Source organism: Rattus norvegicus, chromosome 2 (assembly GCF_036323735.1).
Source record: "Rattus norvegicus strain BN/NHsdMcwi chromosome 2, GRCr8, whole genome shotgun sequence".
NCBI lineage: Eukaryota > Metazoa > Chordata > Mammalia > Rodentia > Muridae > Rattus > Rattus norvegicus.
This window is the reverse complement of record NC_086020.1, coordinates 31,936,761-31,952,803: the sequence shown is the minus strand read 5'-3', so window position 1 is coordinate 31,952,803 and position 16,043 is coordinate 31,936,761. Positions and strand designations below refer to the sequence as shown.

Below are 16,043 nucleotides of genomic sequence, written 5' to 3'. Positions count from 1 at the left end.
TTTTCCTAAAGGTGTAATCACATACAAAAAGTTAAAATTTTGAACTAATACAGCTACAGAGATTGTTTGAATAAATTATTCATAAACATAATCACATTTCCTGATAATTCTTGGGGAAAGATTTCATCCTCTGCAATGTTGAGTGGCACTGAATGAAGGCCCTCAAGCCGCCGCTCACTTAATCGCTCAGCTCTTACCATACTTGACATTTAGGTGAGCGAGCAAAGCACTTGACGGTTTTTGGTGTTCTCTCAAGCTTTAGTTATTTAATCCCTTTGTTTTCCTTTTCTAAGAGTATGCCATATGTGTTGCTGCCCCTTCCATCGGGGGTGGTAATAGCCAGCACTGGTGAGATCTTATGTTTATTATCATACACAAATTCTGTTGGTTTCTGTTTCTGAGTTATTTGTTGTTTTTTCTTTATTTTTTCTCCTTCCCCCTCATTTGCTCATGTCTTGGTTGGCGTTTGGTGGTGTATAACCGTGATTGCGTTACCTTAGCAATAACAATTGGTCGTCTTGGTTACGTTTGTCCTCAAGAGGTGGCCCCCATGCTACAGCAGTTTATAAGACCCTGGTGTGTATTATTCAATCTTTTTTTTTAATTCATTTTTCTTCACTCTTTCTTTCTCTATCTCACTTTTAGATATATTTTCAGTTGGTTACAAAAATCACAATCCTTAATCATTGCCAACCATGTGACTAATCTTGTCCTATCAGGTTTGTGAGGTTTTCAGTAGTACCGTCATGTTTATTTATTTTATGTTGTGGCTAACAACTAATGGATGCATGGGATAAGATTGTCACATGCTTGCTGTGTTTAAAAGCTTGATTATACATAAAAGCATTTAAATATCCACCAGAGAGATTAAGATGCATGCAAATTTTTATAAATTTAGGTTCTTGCATTACATTTCTTTTAGAATTAATTTGGAAACTTGGATTGCATTAAATACATGTTTAAATTTGTTACGTATAAAATCTTATTTGCTTGTTAATGTCAGAGTTAAACATCTACACCCTAAGTGTATAGTAATAGTTTATATTGTGACAGTATAGCCTGTGTTCTGCTTCTTTCAATTGATAATCTTTCAATCAAATCATTTCTAGTAGTGTTTAATGGAATACAAGACATTAAACAATTTTTAAAAATAACTTGGTACTATACTCTCTTTGTCTCAGACTGACTGATAGTTTGTGGAAGAAAGACCAGTTGTCTATTTTTATAGATTTAATCTATTAAAAAGTGTGAACTTCACTGTTAACACTGTTGAGATGGGTCAGAAATACAGGAGTATGAGAAACTTTGATGAAAGTCAAGCAAGCTTCCTGAAAATATAGTGACCATCATCTCTGTTGTGAAGCCTATTCCATTAAATACTGTCTGTGAGCATCGTGTTGGATCCGCTTTCTACTTTAAATACTAAATTCAGTTCTGTAATTCAATAGGTGTACCTCTCTGAGAAACATAAGAGACAATGAAGAAAAAGATTCAGCATTCCGTGGGATTTGTACCATGATCAGTGTGAATCCTAGTGGCGTAATCCAAGTAAGGTGTTCACAGGGCTTTGTTTTGAGTGGACCGAGTGCTAAATAATACATTTTTAAAGGGAATACATTTTAAGGATTTAGTTATATTTGTTTATTGTGTGTGGACACACACGTGCCATTGCACACACGTGAGAGTCCGGACAACCTGTAGAAGTCAGTTCTGTCCTCTAACAAGTGGGTTTTCTTGGGGCTGACCTGAGGTTCTAAGGCATGGCGGCATACCACTGGTGTCTTGTCTTGGCAGATTGGGAGAGGAAGGTTACATTGTTTGCTCCTTTTTATGCACATTCCCTCATTTATTAATTTTGTACATGCCTCCTGTCCATGGATACAGCTTTACTGAGTTTGAACTTAAAAATAGCAAATAAAATAGAATAGTGATTTATTCTTTGAAATTGTTTTTGAAAGCTTATTAATTCATTTAATTTATTTCCTGAGCTCATGCTGTCTTAACTGCTGAGCCATCTCTCCAACCCCTCTCTTGACATTTAATTATTTAGTGTTAGGTTTTGTATGTGGGAGTTGAATCAAATGTTCCAACTGCCAGTTTGTCAGACACAGCATAGAAGAAACCATTGAATTCTACACCACTTCCCCAAAATACAAAACGTGTATGAACACTCAGTTAAACACTTAGCATGTATTTGATTGGGGGGTGGGTTGGTTGGGTTTTGGTTGGTTAGTTGGTCCTCTCCAAGAGCAAGTATCTTTTTAGCCCTGAGCCGTCTCTGCGGACCCGGGTTGGTTCTTTTGAAATAGGATCTCACTGTGTACAACCTGTTGTGCCGAGGTCTGAACCGAGGTCCTCTGAAAGCAACCAGTCTCTTAACTGCTGAGCCTTCTCTTGGGCGCCTTAGTTAGGGCTCTCATGTAAGATGTGGAGGCTTGGAGGACAGAAGGCTCCTAGTTTGAGCAGAGTGAGCTAACTTCATCAAGGTGGCTTTTAAATCGGTCCCTTCCTCTGTGTCAGCCTAGTCCCGTAGTCTAACGTGGGAGGATTGCAGGTGTACAGTCCAGCCAGAACCTTGTCGTCATTGACTGTGTCTGCTACTTTCCGACCATTTCTAATGCTAAATATTTGTTAGGCTGGGTTTGCTCCTTTTTAATACAAAATACAATAGGACATTATACTCCAAGGTGATATAAATTACTAGAAGTTAATGAAGTAATGGAAATGTTCAGCAGTCACTTCTAATCCAATAATGGTTGTAGTTGTTTTAAATGTTTTTGTTTTAGCTAAGTCTGTTGTGGCAGGCACTGAAGTTTGTAAATAAATGCCTCTTGCTTGTTACAGGATTTTATATTTTTTTGTGATGCTGTTGCATCATGGATTAATCCCAAAGACGACCTCAGAGACATGTTCTGTAAGGTAACTAATAAGCATTTGTGACTGTTCGCCCAGAGCCCGGACATTTGCGTTCCTCTCTACTTAAACCTGGACTCTTTAGCGCAGTATTGAATGACTATGTGAACTAAATTTTTAGCAAAGAACCTGGCTTGATCTTAGGATATAGAACTAACATTTGCCTGTATTTTTCCAATTAATATTACTAATTCATACTGTCTTACTGTTACAATTGTGGAAATGGCTTGCCGTTCTCGATGAATTTGGAATAGAAGTTTAAACTACACACGCCTTTCACAGAGATGGAGCGATGTTCTTCTTTATCAGTGCTCTGTTCTCAGTACAGTCTGTGCTCAGCTGTAACAGTGAGAGACGCAACACTGCTACCCTGAGGAGCTCCATAGTGAGCCTAGAGGACATTCACAGTCAGAGGCCCAGAGCTTGTACATTGCTAACTTGAAATAACCCAACACTTTTTAAAAACTTACCCATTGGATAGGTTTTATGTTTGATTGGGTTTTTTTTTTTTCTTTTAATTTGATATGCAGAGGTTTCTTGAGCACATCATGTTGCTAAGGACATTGCCTGAATTTTAAAGTATGGAGGTGTTTTGGTGAAGTCATAGGATGTAGAGAGCTTAATTAACAAAGTTTGAGAATTACCACTTTGAAATGTCTAAAAGTCACAATTAATATCAATACTAAATTGATTTCTAAAGCTACTTAGATCTGAGGTTTTATCTTTATTAATAAATAAGTTAATAGTTTTTCGCTCTTTGCAGATCCTTCATGGATTTAAAAACCAAGTTGGGGATGAAAATTGGAGGCGATTCTCTGACCAGTTTCCTCTTCCCTTAAAAGAGCGTCTTGCGGCTTTTTATGGTGTTTAATCTAATACACTTAAGCTGCAGTCCCAAAACTAGGGGTAAGTTATAAATTTTAGAAACTTTCAGAGTGAAAGACTAATACTGCGGTCAAATAATGGCTCCCCTTGAATCTTAGATAAACAGAAATCCTGGTTGGTACACTGGTTTGATCTCTATCTATATATTATTTTATCCTTCTCAGTCTCTCTTTTTCCCTATAAGGGTTGAATTCATGGGGTCGGGGCGGGGGGGTGGCACAGTGGTTCACATTTGAAGCCCTACTTTATAATCCTATACATGGCAAGGATAAGAGGCTGTATGTTATGACCTTTAGGGAAACACATTCAATATTGAAACCAAATTCTGGGAATAGGTGATGTTTAACACCCTTTCTCAGGTACCCAGCGTGCTTTCAAAGTTGGTCATGGAAGACTGTCTCAGTTGGAGGAAGTACAGAGCCACCTGCATTGGGGTTTTGCTCTTGATAGTCTCTGTTCACAGCTCCTGATTGGCGCTAGCCTGCTGGTTAGGTCCAGTTCCCTTGCTGAGTTGTGTTGAGAGTTAAACTGAACTAAACAGTAGCTCGCTGTTTGGACCAGTACAGTGAGCAAGTAAAGTTTTCAGGGTTTGAACAGAATCTGAGACCCATCTGAAAGCCAAAGGACGGGATAGATGTGAAAACGTGTACTAAACTGAAGTACCCTTTACACCACAGGGATGGCATTATTCTCATTTTAGATTCTGCTAGCTGCTTGTTTAATCCGAGCTAGAAAGATTTCATTGTCTTACGTTACCTAGAAGGGAGTACAAATTAGTTTGTAGCCTCAGATTCTCCCGCTCCTCTGCGTTGTTCCACTTAGAGCCCTCGGCTCCAGCATTTTGAAAGGTATCCTGTTTGCTTTCTCAGGTCCTACGACTGCAATAGAGGGGTGACTTAGCTGTAAAGACTCAGTGTTGGGTCAGTAAGTCTTGGGAGTTTGTCATTCCTGTTGCCACCACCAGCAGGAGTTAACTGTGAAGTAATTGTTTCCTAGTTAGATTTAAAAGAGGGACAGGGCCTTTCATTCTTGCTTCTTGTGCTCCCTTGCTGAAGCAGGAAAATAGGGGCTGGTTGTCACTGTGAATTCATAATGAACATTTCCCAAGTGTCCAAGGTTTGATATGAGTGGTTGGTAGTGTTTTTGTGAAACGACCACTATCAGACATTGGTTTAAGCAGCTCAATAACCTTGATTTCTTATGTCTGTCTTCACATTAAACTGTGTTAGCAATTTAAAAACATAACATCAGCAACATGAAATTGCCCGAAAATATAGAAAATACCAAATCAAATAGGGTTTAATTAAGAACATCAAGAAAATGGCTGTTAAATTTTATTTTTGGACATTACCACATGTTCTGACCTAGTAGGGTAAAATAAGAATTTGTTGTCTTAAACTTTGGATAGGAAGTAAAGTCACATTATGCAGGAAATGTTCAGTTTGGACGTGGGTCCATTATGCTGAAGAAGGTAAAGATGAGTAACACTGTGCAAGGTGGATCCATTGCATGAGCACTCCGTATGTTCCCGGTGGGCTCACTTGCATGTCTGGTGCAGAATGTTGACAGTCTCATGGAACACAGCATGGTCTCGGTTTGCCCAGTTTCTTACTTTGTTTATTGCTAAACCTAGAGTTGTCACTGGACTGGTTTTATGCTCTATTGCCTTTGAAACAGAGGAAGGTATTGAAGATAAACTTTGTCTTGTTCTTTGCAGGTCCGTCAGTCTTGGAGACTATATGGGAGCCTCTGCACCCAGGGAAAATGTTACCCTTTACAGGGGGGAAGGGTAAACCAGTAGGGAATACAGTACAATCCCAACCCTACTGGGAGGGGCGGGAGGGAGGTGTTGCCGTCACTGTATTAAGTCGATGTTGGGAAATGTTTTAACATCTGGAGCCTTTGTGGGTGGAAATCTGTCTCCAATTACAACTCTGCACTGGATGTGAAGAAGCAAAAACTATTCCGTCTACTCACAGAACAGTACTTTCTGGAATATTATGGGGAATTGTACCAAACAAGAACCACGTAAGCAATGCCTAGGGATAAGGAGGAGGAAAAGCACATGGTCCACAACAAAGGGCACCTAAGAGTGGGAAGCTGCAACAGTAAGGAAGCTTTTTATTAAAGGTTTTATATAAATTTTCCCACATCATGGGGCCTTGTTTTGCATGCTGATGAAGAGCTACTTAGAACTAACGATTAAAATCAGCTGCCTCCCCTGGTTAGACGCAGGTTCTTGAAAGTTACAATTTAAGGTACCCCCAAAAAGTTGGAAATAAAAGGAAACAAATTTGAACAACGAAGCACCCTGTGACATGCCGACGCGCCACTCCTTTTACCTTTGCGGGCTGGGCAGGGAGGGAGGAATCAATGGGGTCGGGGTCAAAGGAAAGGTGACATCTAATTTTACATTAAAACGTTAGTGGATATAAGTTCATGGTTGTACTTCTTAGATTTAATTTCTAGGCCGACATGTTATCTAAGGTGCAGTTTAAGGTCCAGGCATGCGCTCGGGCTCATAGTGATTGACGTGGTGTGCATTAGTGACCGCAGCATGCTCGCCTCATAGAGTGCGGTTGGTATCCATTCACCGATGTCGCGCCAGTTTGGGTTGCCGTTTACCAGTTCAATATAGCCCTGCATTTAAAATTCCTTTTGAGATTCGTGGATTTTATTTTTATTAAGAATATAGATATATAAAGTACTGTAGTTTACAACTAGGCCTTGAAATATCTTTTTAGGATCTGTTAGGAATAAGATTGATATTGTATTGTGTGTAACCTGCACAATGTGGAAAGCTGATATACCTGTGCAAAATCTTTGCCTCTGTGCTGTCAGTGTGGTGTGCTTTCTGCATGGTTATATGCGACTAGTAATTTTATCAAATTTCAAATTACATGGTAAAAGATCTGTAAAAGGCTGCATAAATGTTAGTTGGCACATAAAGACAATTGTAGAAGTTGAAACATGATTGCTATATTTCAATGTTTATTCCCACTCAACATATTGCCTCTAAGCTTTCCTTTAATTTTTTTTTTTATTTTTATTTGTGTTCGAAGCATGATCTTAAAGATATGTTTAAGTTAATGGATGTAATGCAGGGTTCCTACACTGTATTGGCGCATGTTGGTGGCCCTCTGTGTCCTAGGCTTGTGCACATAGGGCACGTACAAAGCTACAGAGTGAGAGTTGGTTTGGATCCTCTTCATTTCATTTGTTTGGCTTTTCTGTTATTTTTTTCCCTCTACTTACATGTATTTCTGTGAATAAATCCTTGTTAAGTTAACCCTTTACTTTTCCTTCCATGTGTATTTTCTTATATACTGTGAATGTGAAGACCCTAACTGGTACACTTGATCTTATGTCCATATGAAAGTGCAAATCTTTATTAATTTGGATTGCCTGAGCAGTGTGTATCCCATGATGATGAAGGAAAATGGAGAGATTTTTCCTTTTAGCTCTGCTGGTCAGAGATGAAGCCACACCTTTCCATTTTTCAATGCTGCATATTTAATCTGCAAAAAAAGTTAAGCCATAACAGCCTTTTTCTATTTTACTTTGTCACCTTTGCATTGCAGAATAAATACCGAATAACCGTTTTTTATAAGCAGTCGCTCCTCTTTGCATGGTTCTGTTCTATAAAAGTGACTGATAACGGCCATTGCACTGAAGTGTGAGCTGTGTGTGTGTGTGTGACTTTATAAATACAATTTTAAAACATTTCACATGCATGGTAGCATGCACAAAGGTTTTTGTTGTCGTGTATATGTTTGTTTTAACATGTTCTTTTACTTTTTTTCTTTTTATTTTGGCTTTGCAAATTTCAGTCTGTAGGGCCTGAAATAAAACCATATGTAGTGCCCAGTAAGCTAGACTCGAGGGTGTCTGGTATTTTCACTTTTTAGTAAATTACCTTACTGGAAGCTTAAAATTTGCTTCTGAGTTGGCCTTCAAAGCTAGAGTGGAATAGCTGTTCTAGCCTTAGGTTGTAGTGTTCCCTGCAGCGCCTCAGATACTCGGGGAAGTTAATATAAGAGATAGTCTTACGTAAGTAGTGAATAAGGAAACGGCCACATTGTCCAGTAATGCATAAGAAGTGGAGGAACGTTTTCTGGACTTGTGATAAACAATTCTGTTAAGTAAAAGAGCAGTTCTATTACCTGTCTAATTAAGAATTTATTTCCAATTTAGCAGTTATGCAGCTCAAAAACAATATTTGGCTTTATAGTAAATTTGTTTCTAAATCTAATAACTTTAAAATAGAAGCTTAAGTAAATATTACTTAAAACCTAAAACTAGGGTGGTTTTCTTTTCTAATGCAGCTTTCCCTGTTGAGGCTTTTGTTTCTTCTTAAATTTATATTCTATTTTAGACAACATCGTATATAGCACAGGAATTTGCAGAAGCCATTTAAGTTTTTTGAGGTCAGCGCTGAGTTAGCATTTATTGTTTTGATGAGACGTAACACATCATGGGATATATATATATATATATATAAAGAACTTAATTCTTGTGGTGCAGTGTTGATAGTTTTGAATGTTGCCTAAATGTCTATGAGGTTGTGAGTTTGTCATTGTTACATTCCAGTGTTTCTGCCTCTTGGCATGCTTAAAGCACGGCTTACTTCATCCGCTCCTTACACACTAAACTGCTCTTAGTGTGCTCAACTACAGAGATAGCCGCTGCTGAGTGATGTAGATTTTCTACTTGAATATTTTTATGTTGTAGGAACCTCAGGAGGTCAGTGTTTACTGTTTTATATATGCCTTCTTTTTCCTGTTTGAGCTTCTCTCTCTGAAGGATTCTAACAGAACAAAAGCTGCTGATCAACCTAAGTTGGAAACAGAAAGTGTGTCTAGTGTCGTTGAAACACGTACTTAGCAGTCCCATGTCACAGCCCATTAATTAGCGAGTGAACTTAGTGCCACAGGTGTTCATTTACTTGGGAAATGGTTTTGCTTTTTGTATTGTCTAATCTCTTTAATGACTTCATACTGTGTAAGAAAAATCACTTTTGTATTGTTTGTTGGTTATTTCCAAATAACTGACTTGTAAATACCCTTAGAGCCAGTTCGATGCTTTACATCACTGCTACCTGATTTTGTTATGCAGCCTAGATCTCAGATCGCAGAACACTTAACCAAGCCATTACATCTTAAAGCAAAACAGGTAGCAACATTTTGTAATTAACATTGATAAACACTGTGATTTTTTTGGTTAAAACTTTTTCATTGATCTGAATTGCTTAAATTGCATATATTGTAAAATAGAGTCAGATGTATATTTTAAAATAATTTCAGCTAACTTTCCTCTGACTGCTTTGTCTACTCAGTTATGAAATATTCAGATACAAGTTTTATCTCAGGTGAATATCCTTGTATCATTTTGCTTTGGTGACATGTTTATAAAGAAAGATCATCATACCTTCTAGTCTGTGGGGGTTTGTGAGGTGTTTGGTTTTTTTGTTTTGTTTTGTTTTGTTTTGTTAGAATTTAATGTGTTTTCTCCCCAGTTAGTCAGTTTTGCCCCTCTCCAATTGTTTTATCAGACTGGAGAGAGAAATAAAAGGCTCTCCTCACATTTGATACGGAGATTTAACTGAGAATGAGTTGAGTTTGGTCCTCTCCTTTTCCAGACACTCAAAATACAAAAGTGGAACCTTTCTCCCTACATAAAATTCTGCAAAGTTGGGGTGCCAGAATTAAATTATGTGTTGAACTCTTGTCTCCATTTAACACCTTTGCAGTGACTTTTTTTTGCTTCACATAGTTAATTATATTCATATTGAATGTATTAACAGATAGAGTGCAAATGCACTCTTCCCGAGGGAAGCGTGTGTGGTGCACAGCTGCAGCCCTGACCCCTCCTCTGGGGCTTCAGGTGCACACAGCCTCCTTGTGGAGCTACTTCAGCAACTGTTACACGGTGGGGGGACACTAATTGTTGCTGCTAGTGCTGTTTAATGACGTGGTCATGGGAAGCTATAAGAAAACTGGTTAACACCCTGGGATAATTGAGTGGCCTGTGTTGGTAAGGATTTCTCTAGTTCAGTGCCGTGCGGTAGCATTGTATATCAGCTGGAGCATTTCATGCTGCATTAAATATGGCAGTGCTTCTAAGCCTCGTTAACGTTAAGTTTCACATGAAAGTTAGCTCCTCTTACCTGTGTGCTTTCTAGGTAACTGGAATCTAACTTCAGGCTTGATACAGATCTTCTCCCTGTTGGTATTACATATATATAGATAGATAGATAATTCTCAATGCCTAATTATTATACTTATACATTTGTAAGGTATAAGCATAATTGCAGCAACTGTTGTTATAGTTTGTATCCCAGAGTTTATTGTGTTGACATAAAAGATGTGTAGCAGCAGAATGTGTGCATGACCTTGAGGGAAGTTCAGGCTGGTTTTCTTTCCCCCCTCTGTACATTGAACAACCAAGGCAAATGTATTGCCAATCAGAGATCACTAATTACAAAGCTCTTTTCCCTTTCAGTAGGAGCTTTTGTTTGTTATCCATTGCTGCCGTACTGTGGCTCAGTTCTGAGGAACCCTATGTCACGGGTCTAGTCATCTTGTCAAATGCCTGCTCTAACATGCTTAGCCTACAAGGCAGTGTTGTCTCCTCCCAATGGTCACCTCATAAAGACGTTCCCCTCATCTTTCTGTCACTGCTCTCCTATGTGGATATATATATATAACCAGACTGATTCTTTGGTTTTTTTATGGAGATAATAATTAGATAATACTATGTAATTAATTTTACTTGGTAGATTATCATCTTAAGAGATACTTAAATGTGGTAAATCACTTCATATTATGAGAGTTTTACACTTAGTATTCATGTTAACATTGGGTGCAATAACTTAGTAGAACCTGCTTAGTTATAAATAACTGGATCTTTCTGCTGACAACTTAGGTTGTATGAGTTATGCTTAAAAGCTTTAAATCTGATGTTTCCTGTACCTGCCACACTATGTTAGAATGTGTCCTTCAAACATATCCTGCAACTTCTCAAACTGTACTAAATTGGTAGTTCTTGAAGTCTAACTCTGTGCTAACAGATCTTCATTTTAAATAGAATACGGTTTTAATTTTTGATAAGCTGCTGAATTTTAAAGAGAGTTTTTTGGGGCCACCAAATATTTTGGATCATGCAGAGAATATATATTGTACTGTAGTAATTTTGTATTTACATTTGTATGATGTGACATAATAGATGTGAATGTTAATCACTGCTTGACTATGTTAATAAAGTTGTTTAACTATAGACGTTGCACTCTTGATTTTTAATAGAAAGAAGTTACCTTTGTCCTCTTCCACTTTGTTCCTTGGGGGGTGGGGGTTACGTGTGTGTGTGTGCTCTGGCTATGCCTTAGCTATACGTGTGTTAGTGACCTATTGTCATCCAGACAACTTTTTTCCTTATGTGCTGCAGTAGGATGAAAGTTTCGCATACATTTTAAGTTAACTACTTCTGGCGCTTTTCACTTGGAGCTGAGGGAGATCTGGGTGAATAACGGCTGTGCCAAAGGAATGGCTGATGGCGAAGCTGTAGCCGTGCCGAGGTGGTGAAGGAGCAGTGCTAAGAGGCGGGGTTTCACGCAGAGGAGTAAGGCTTATGGGTTTGAGAGTTAACACTTGTCCAGAGTGTAGGTGTATGGGTATATGTGTAAACACTGTGAGGGGTTGGTTTTTTGTACTCAGGATCTAGACTACTGTAGAAGAATATAGGGCCTGAGATGAGTCCTTGTAGCCCAGACACTTAAGGGAAGCTTGAATTTCCTTGTTTTTGCTAAAAGTATTTGAGGTAACAAAACTGTGTTGAATGGAACGGAGATGTTCTCTAAAACACCATGAAAAGGGATTTAAGATTCCAGAGTGTGAAGTAAGGCTGTGGGAGAAGTTCATTAAAATTTCTTCTGGTCATTACTTCTGGATTTTGATTTGCTTCCTACAGCAACTGTTTCTGAAGATAAAAATAATGATATTTCAGTGAAGCTGCAGTCTCACGAGTTTCACCAGATGATTTTTTAAATCTCAGTTTACGAGACAGTTGTATCAATAAGTGAGTGAATGGGTCTACCCATTTCTGAACTGGCATTTCCATGCTGAATTCATAATCTGATGTCAACAATTCTATATCATGTGATTATTTTGGGGCCACGATTAAAGTGGCAGTGGAAAACATACAGGTCTTGGATGAGTTTTCTTTGTTGTACACTTGGCAGTGGGAGATACTGCCATTGGGACTTGACTGTCAGAGTCTTAAGTTAGTTTGTAAAGCAGTGGTTTTCCTGAGACGTCTTTTTTTTTTTTTTTTAAGATTTATTCATTTATTATATATAAGTACACTGTAGCTGTCTTCAGATACACCAGAAGAGGGCATCGGATCTCTTTACAGATGGTTGTAAGCCACCATGTGGTTGCTGGGAATTGAACTCAGGACCTCTGGAAGAGTAGTCGGGTGCTCTTAGCCGCTGAGCCATCTCTCCAGCCCCTGAGACGTCTTTCTTATTACAGTTTGCAGGTGCCAGTCTGGAAGTTTAATGAGACTTTCAGTTCCCTGGCAGTGGTGTGAAGATGCTCTAGTTACCATGCAGCTCCCGTCAGTGACTGTTAGCAGTTAGTCGCTCTTACCAGGGCCATCCCAAGTATGCCTCTTCAGTCTTTACGTTGGCTCTTAAAGAAGGTCGTTAAATGGGTGAGTAAGAAGTGAACTGCACTTAGGAGGCAGAGGCAGAGGGATCTGAGTTCAAGCTCAGCTTGGTCTTCATAGCAAGTTCTAAGATAACCAGGACTACATAGAGAGGACCTTTAAAAAAACAGCAAATGTGTTTTACTAGTAATGCGTTAATGTTCCTAGGCAGTAATGTGTCCAGGTTTGTCAGCTAAGCGATGCACATAGCTGTAGCTACATAACACTTGACTTATTCCACGGCTTCTACAGTGGTCCTCTTGCACACACTGTTAGAGTGGACAATTGATGGTGTGCGGATGCTTAAACATGGCCTTCGTTTGCAGTGGTCTTTTTGGTGGAATAGTCAGGCCAAACAGAGTAGTTACAGCAAGGTTATGTGATCTGTAGGGTTTTTTTTGTTGTTGTTTGTTTTGTTTTGGTTTTTTTGTTTGTTTGTTTGTTTGTTTTTGTTTTTTTTATGGCCAGCAGCACCTTGTGTACTGTAAGTTGTAGTCTAATGGCTTAGATTTCTGTTTTGAAGAAGTTTTATGAATAAAGTATGTCTCAAATTACAGATTTAACAGTTAGCCAAGTCTTGTATTCAAGACACTGTTTCTAGTCACGAGGCTTAGTTAGCCTTTTGTGGAGAGTGAGCTGTGTAAAGCAGCATGTTATGCGGTCAGAGTTAGTGCTGGTGTAAAGACTGCAGCTGATGGGAAAGCACTGATGTCATGAGCTGAAGGAGATCAAAGTAGGCCAGAGAGGATGGCATTAAAGTCTGAAGGAGCAAGGCTGTCGGTGATTGGGGGAGATTGTCTCAGGTAAGGGAACAAAGATACATGGCCTGGATGGTAACGTTTGGATGTTGACTAGGTAGGTGTCTAGAGCAAGGAAGAGAAAGAGAAGGATTAAAAGGAAGGTCGCCAAAAGCCAATGGAAAGGACTCTGTAGACAGGTAGGAAATGAACAACTGATTGTAAGTACCCTGTGGCACTGAGGGATGCTGTTGTGGTCAGGGGAGAGTAGTACTGGAGATGGGCGGAAAGATTGGGTTTGGAGTAATGAGGACTTTGACAATATACTGAACTTGTTATGGAGGGGAAAATCAAATCATATCTAAGAATGGCAAAGGATGTGAAAAAGTCGGGCCAGACGTGAAGCGTTCCAGCATTGGCACTCACGTGAGTAAAGAAAAGCAGAGAAGTTGAGACTGGAGAGATGGCTCAGAGGTTAAGAGCACCATCTGCTTGTCCAGAGGTCCTGAGTTCAATTCCCAGCAACCACATGGTGGCTCACAACCATCTGTAATGGGGTCCGATGCCCTTTTCTGGTATATCTGAAGAGAGCGACAGTGTACCCACATACATAAAATAAATCTTCAAAAGGAACACTTACTGTTCTTGAGTTCAATTTCCAGCACTCACATGGTGGATACATGTAGATAAAAACTTAAATACATAAAATGTAAACCTTTAAAAAAAGGAAAACAGACGCATGTTGCGTCTGAACATGTGTAGGAGGGTGTGGGGTGCATGAAGTCTTTGACTTTACAAAACTAAAATGTAGAAGCTTGTGAAAATCAAGTTGATATAGCTTGAGATAATTTTAACACCACCTTCAGGAGATTCATAATTTTCCTTAACTGGATAAAGTTACTAGTTCATTAAAGCAAGCAGGAAATAAAAGTGAGTGAAACAGTTCTGCATTTTCAGATCGATGATACAGATTACTGCTGGGAATAAGTAACTTCCCAGTGCTAAGCCCAGAAACCTCTGAACATTAGACTATCGTACTTCAAAAGCTGGCATCCACGTAGAGAAATGAAATGGTAGAGTATTTGCTGTTTTGAGTTCTGATTACCTCACTATATATCTTCCAGTTTCATCTATTTTTCTTTGCAGGTTTTCACTATCCATGTATCCCAGAGATACCTGTTTATGTTTCTTGCTGGGGGTGGGGGTGTTACTCTATGCTTTCACCACAATAGCAGGATGGGTCTTAGTGTCCACTGTCAGACAGATGCACTCAAGTGCTAAGAGTATGCCATGCCATGAGTTGAAATCCAACTCCAGTTTGGTCACCTAAACAGTGAGGGAAAGTGAGATCCTTAGGGTATAGGGCAGTGTGAAGGCCGTCTGAAAAGGCCCCAAACCACATAGGCATTTGTGCCCAACAGACATGCTTGAGCTTCATAGATTATCTACAGAAACTTGGTAGGGCCTCTTCTCCCTGGACTGTAACTTGTTAATGTGTAGGCTGAATGCTGCATGAAGGTTTTTTTTTTTTTTCTTCTTCTTTTTTCTTTTTTTCGGAGCTGGGGACCGAACCCAGGGCCTTGCGCTTGCTAGGCAAGCGCTCTACCACTGAGCTAAATCCCCAACCCCATGAAGTTTTAACAGTGAACAGGAAAAGCTCAATAAAAGAAGCTTCCAGCTGTTTATCTTAGGTGATGGTTTTGAAATTTGTTTTCATTTCTGACTGAAGCAGAATTTTTGCTTGGGTACTTTATGTAAAAGTGAGAGGCTACTGGATATCTATACATTCTCTAGACTGATAAATAAAAATCCAGTATATATTGCTAATGGAAGACACGTCTTCAGCGGAGCTGAACCTGCGGTGTTGATCTAGCACACTTACCATTGGAAGGCGTAAACCTGAACTACCAAAGGCAATACAGAAACCTACATATTCTCTAGAATGCCCAGGGAAAAGCCACTTATGTATATCCCAAAACCAAACAGGAATTAGAAAATTTGGGCAGTCATAGTACATAATTCAGCTTCCAAGACTACTTTGAGTAAGTAGCTCTCCATATTTAGTATCACACTTGCAGATTGAGCACAAACAAACCAAGCAGGACTAGTGATGCTTTATAAAAACAGGCCTGACGCAGGCCAGCTTATGTAATGGTGTGTTAACATTAGTCGACTGCCAGTTGTGCACACCTTTAATCCCAGAGGAAGCAGAGGCAGGTGGATCTCAAAACTTCAAGGGCAGCCAGGGCTACACAGAGAAGCCTTGTCTTGAAAAAGGAGAAAAAAAAAAAAAAAAAGACTTGACAGCCCAGTGTACATGGAAGGTAAATAGTGTAAATGTTTATCGAGTTTGTTGTTTCTACACCTCAGCAAACCAAAATAGTGAACATTTGATTGTAGGCCCGCTCTGAAAAGCAAAGGTGAGAAGGTTACTAAGTAACAGGTTGGTTTGTTTTTGAGTACATATGTGCTCTCTCAAGTATGAGTTGTGAGGCCAGAAAAGAATGTCCTGTCCTGGAGGTCCAGCAGTTGAGTGCAGGCCCAGGGCAGGTGGTGGGCACTGACCAGGGCCTCTGCAGGAGAAGAACCAAGTCAACTGCTGAATTCTCTCTTCAGCCCCAAGTCGCTAGCTAGGTGGGTGGGCTGGTTGTTTTTTTTTTTTTTTTTTATTATAAAATAACCATTCTGGTTTTCAGTGTATATACACATTTTAATCCTTAAAATGCACACATTTAGTGGTGTGAGTCTTGCCTGTAGTGCTAATGTGGAGGCAGGAATGTCAGTTATAGTCACAATAGTTCAAGG

At 39.3% G+C, this 16,043-nt stretch overlaps 1 protein-coding gene across 8 annotated transcripts in view; it reads left to right on the top strand.

The window, feature by feature from the left end:
• Positions 1 to 11,073, top strand: part of Tnpo1 (transportin 1) — a 92,636-nt gene extending 81,563 nt beyond the window's left edge. For 7 of the 8 annotated variants that reach the window (NM_001399431.1, XM_039102145.2, XM_039102144.2 and 4 more), the window contains 5 exons: positions 501 to 576; positions 1,449 to 1,548; positions 2,845 to 2,919; positions 3,677 to 3,819; positions 5,516 to 11,073. In NM_001399431.1, coding sequence (NP_001386360.1) covers positions 501 to 576; positions 1,449 to 1,548; positions 2,845 to 2,919; positions 3,677 to 3,784 — 359 coding nt within the window. In that variant the 3' untranslated portion in view covers positions 3,785 to 3,819; positions 5,516 to 11,073. Of the gene's footprint in view, positions 1 to 500; positions 577 to 1,448; positions 1,549 to 2,844; positions 2,920 to 3,676; positions 3,820 to 5,515 lie in introns of those variants that run through there. The other variant, XM_063281688.1, reaches the window with a different exon arrangement.
• The last annotated feature ends 4,970 nt before the right edge of the window (positions 11,074 to 16,043 follow it).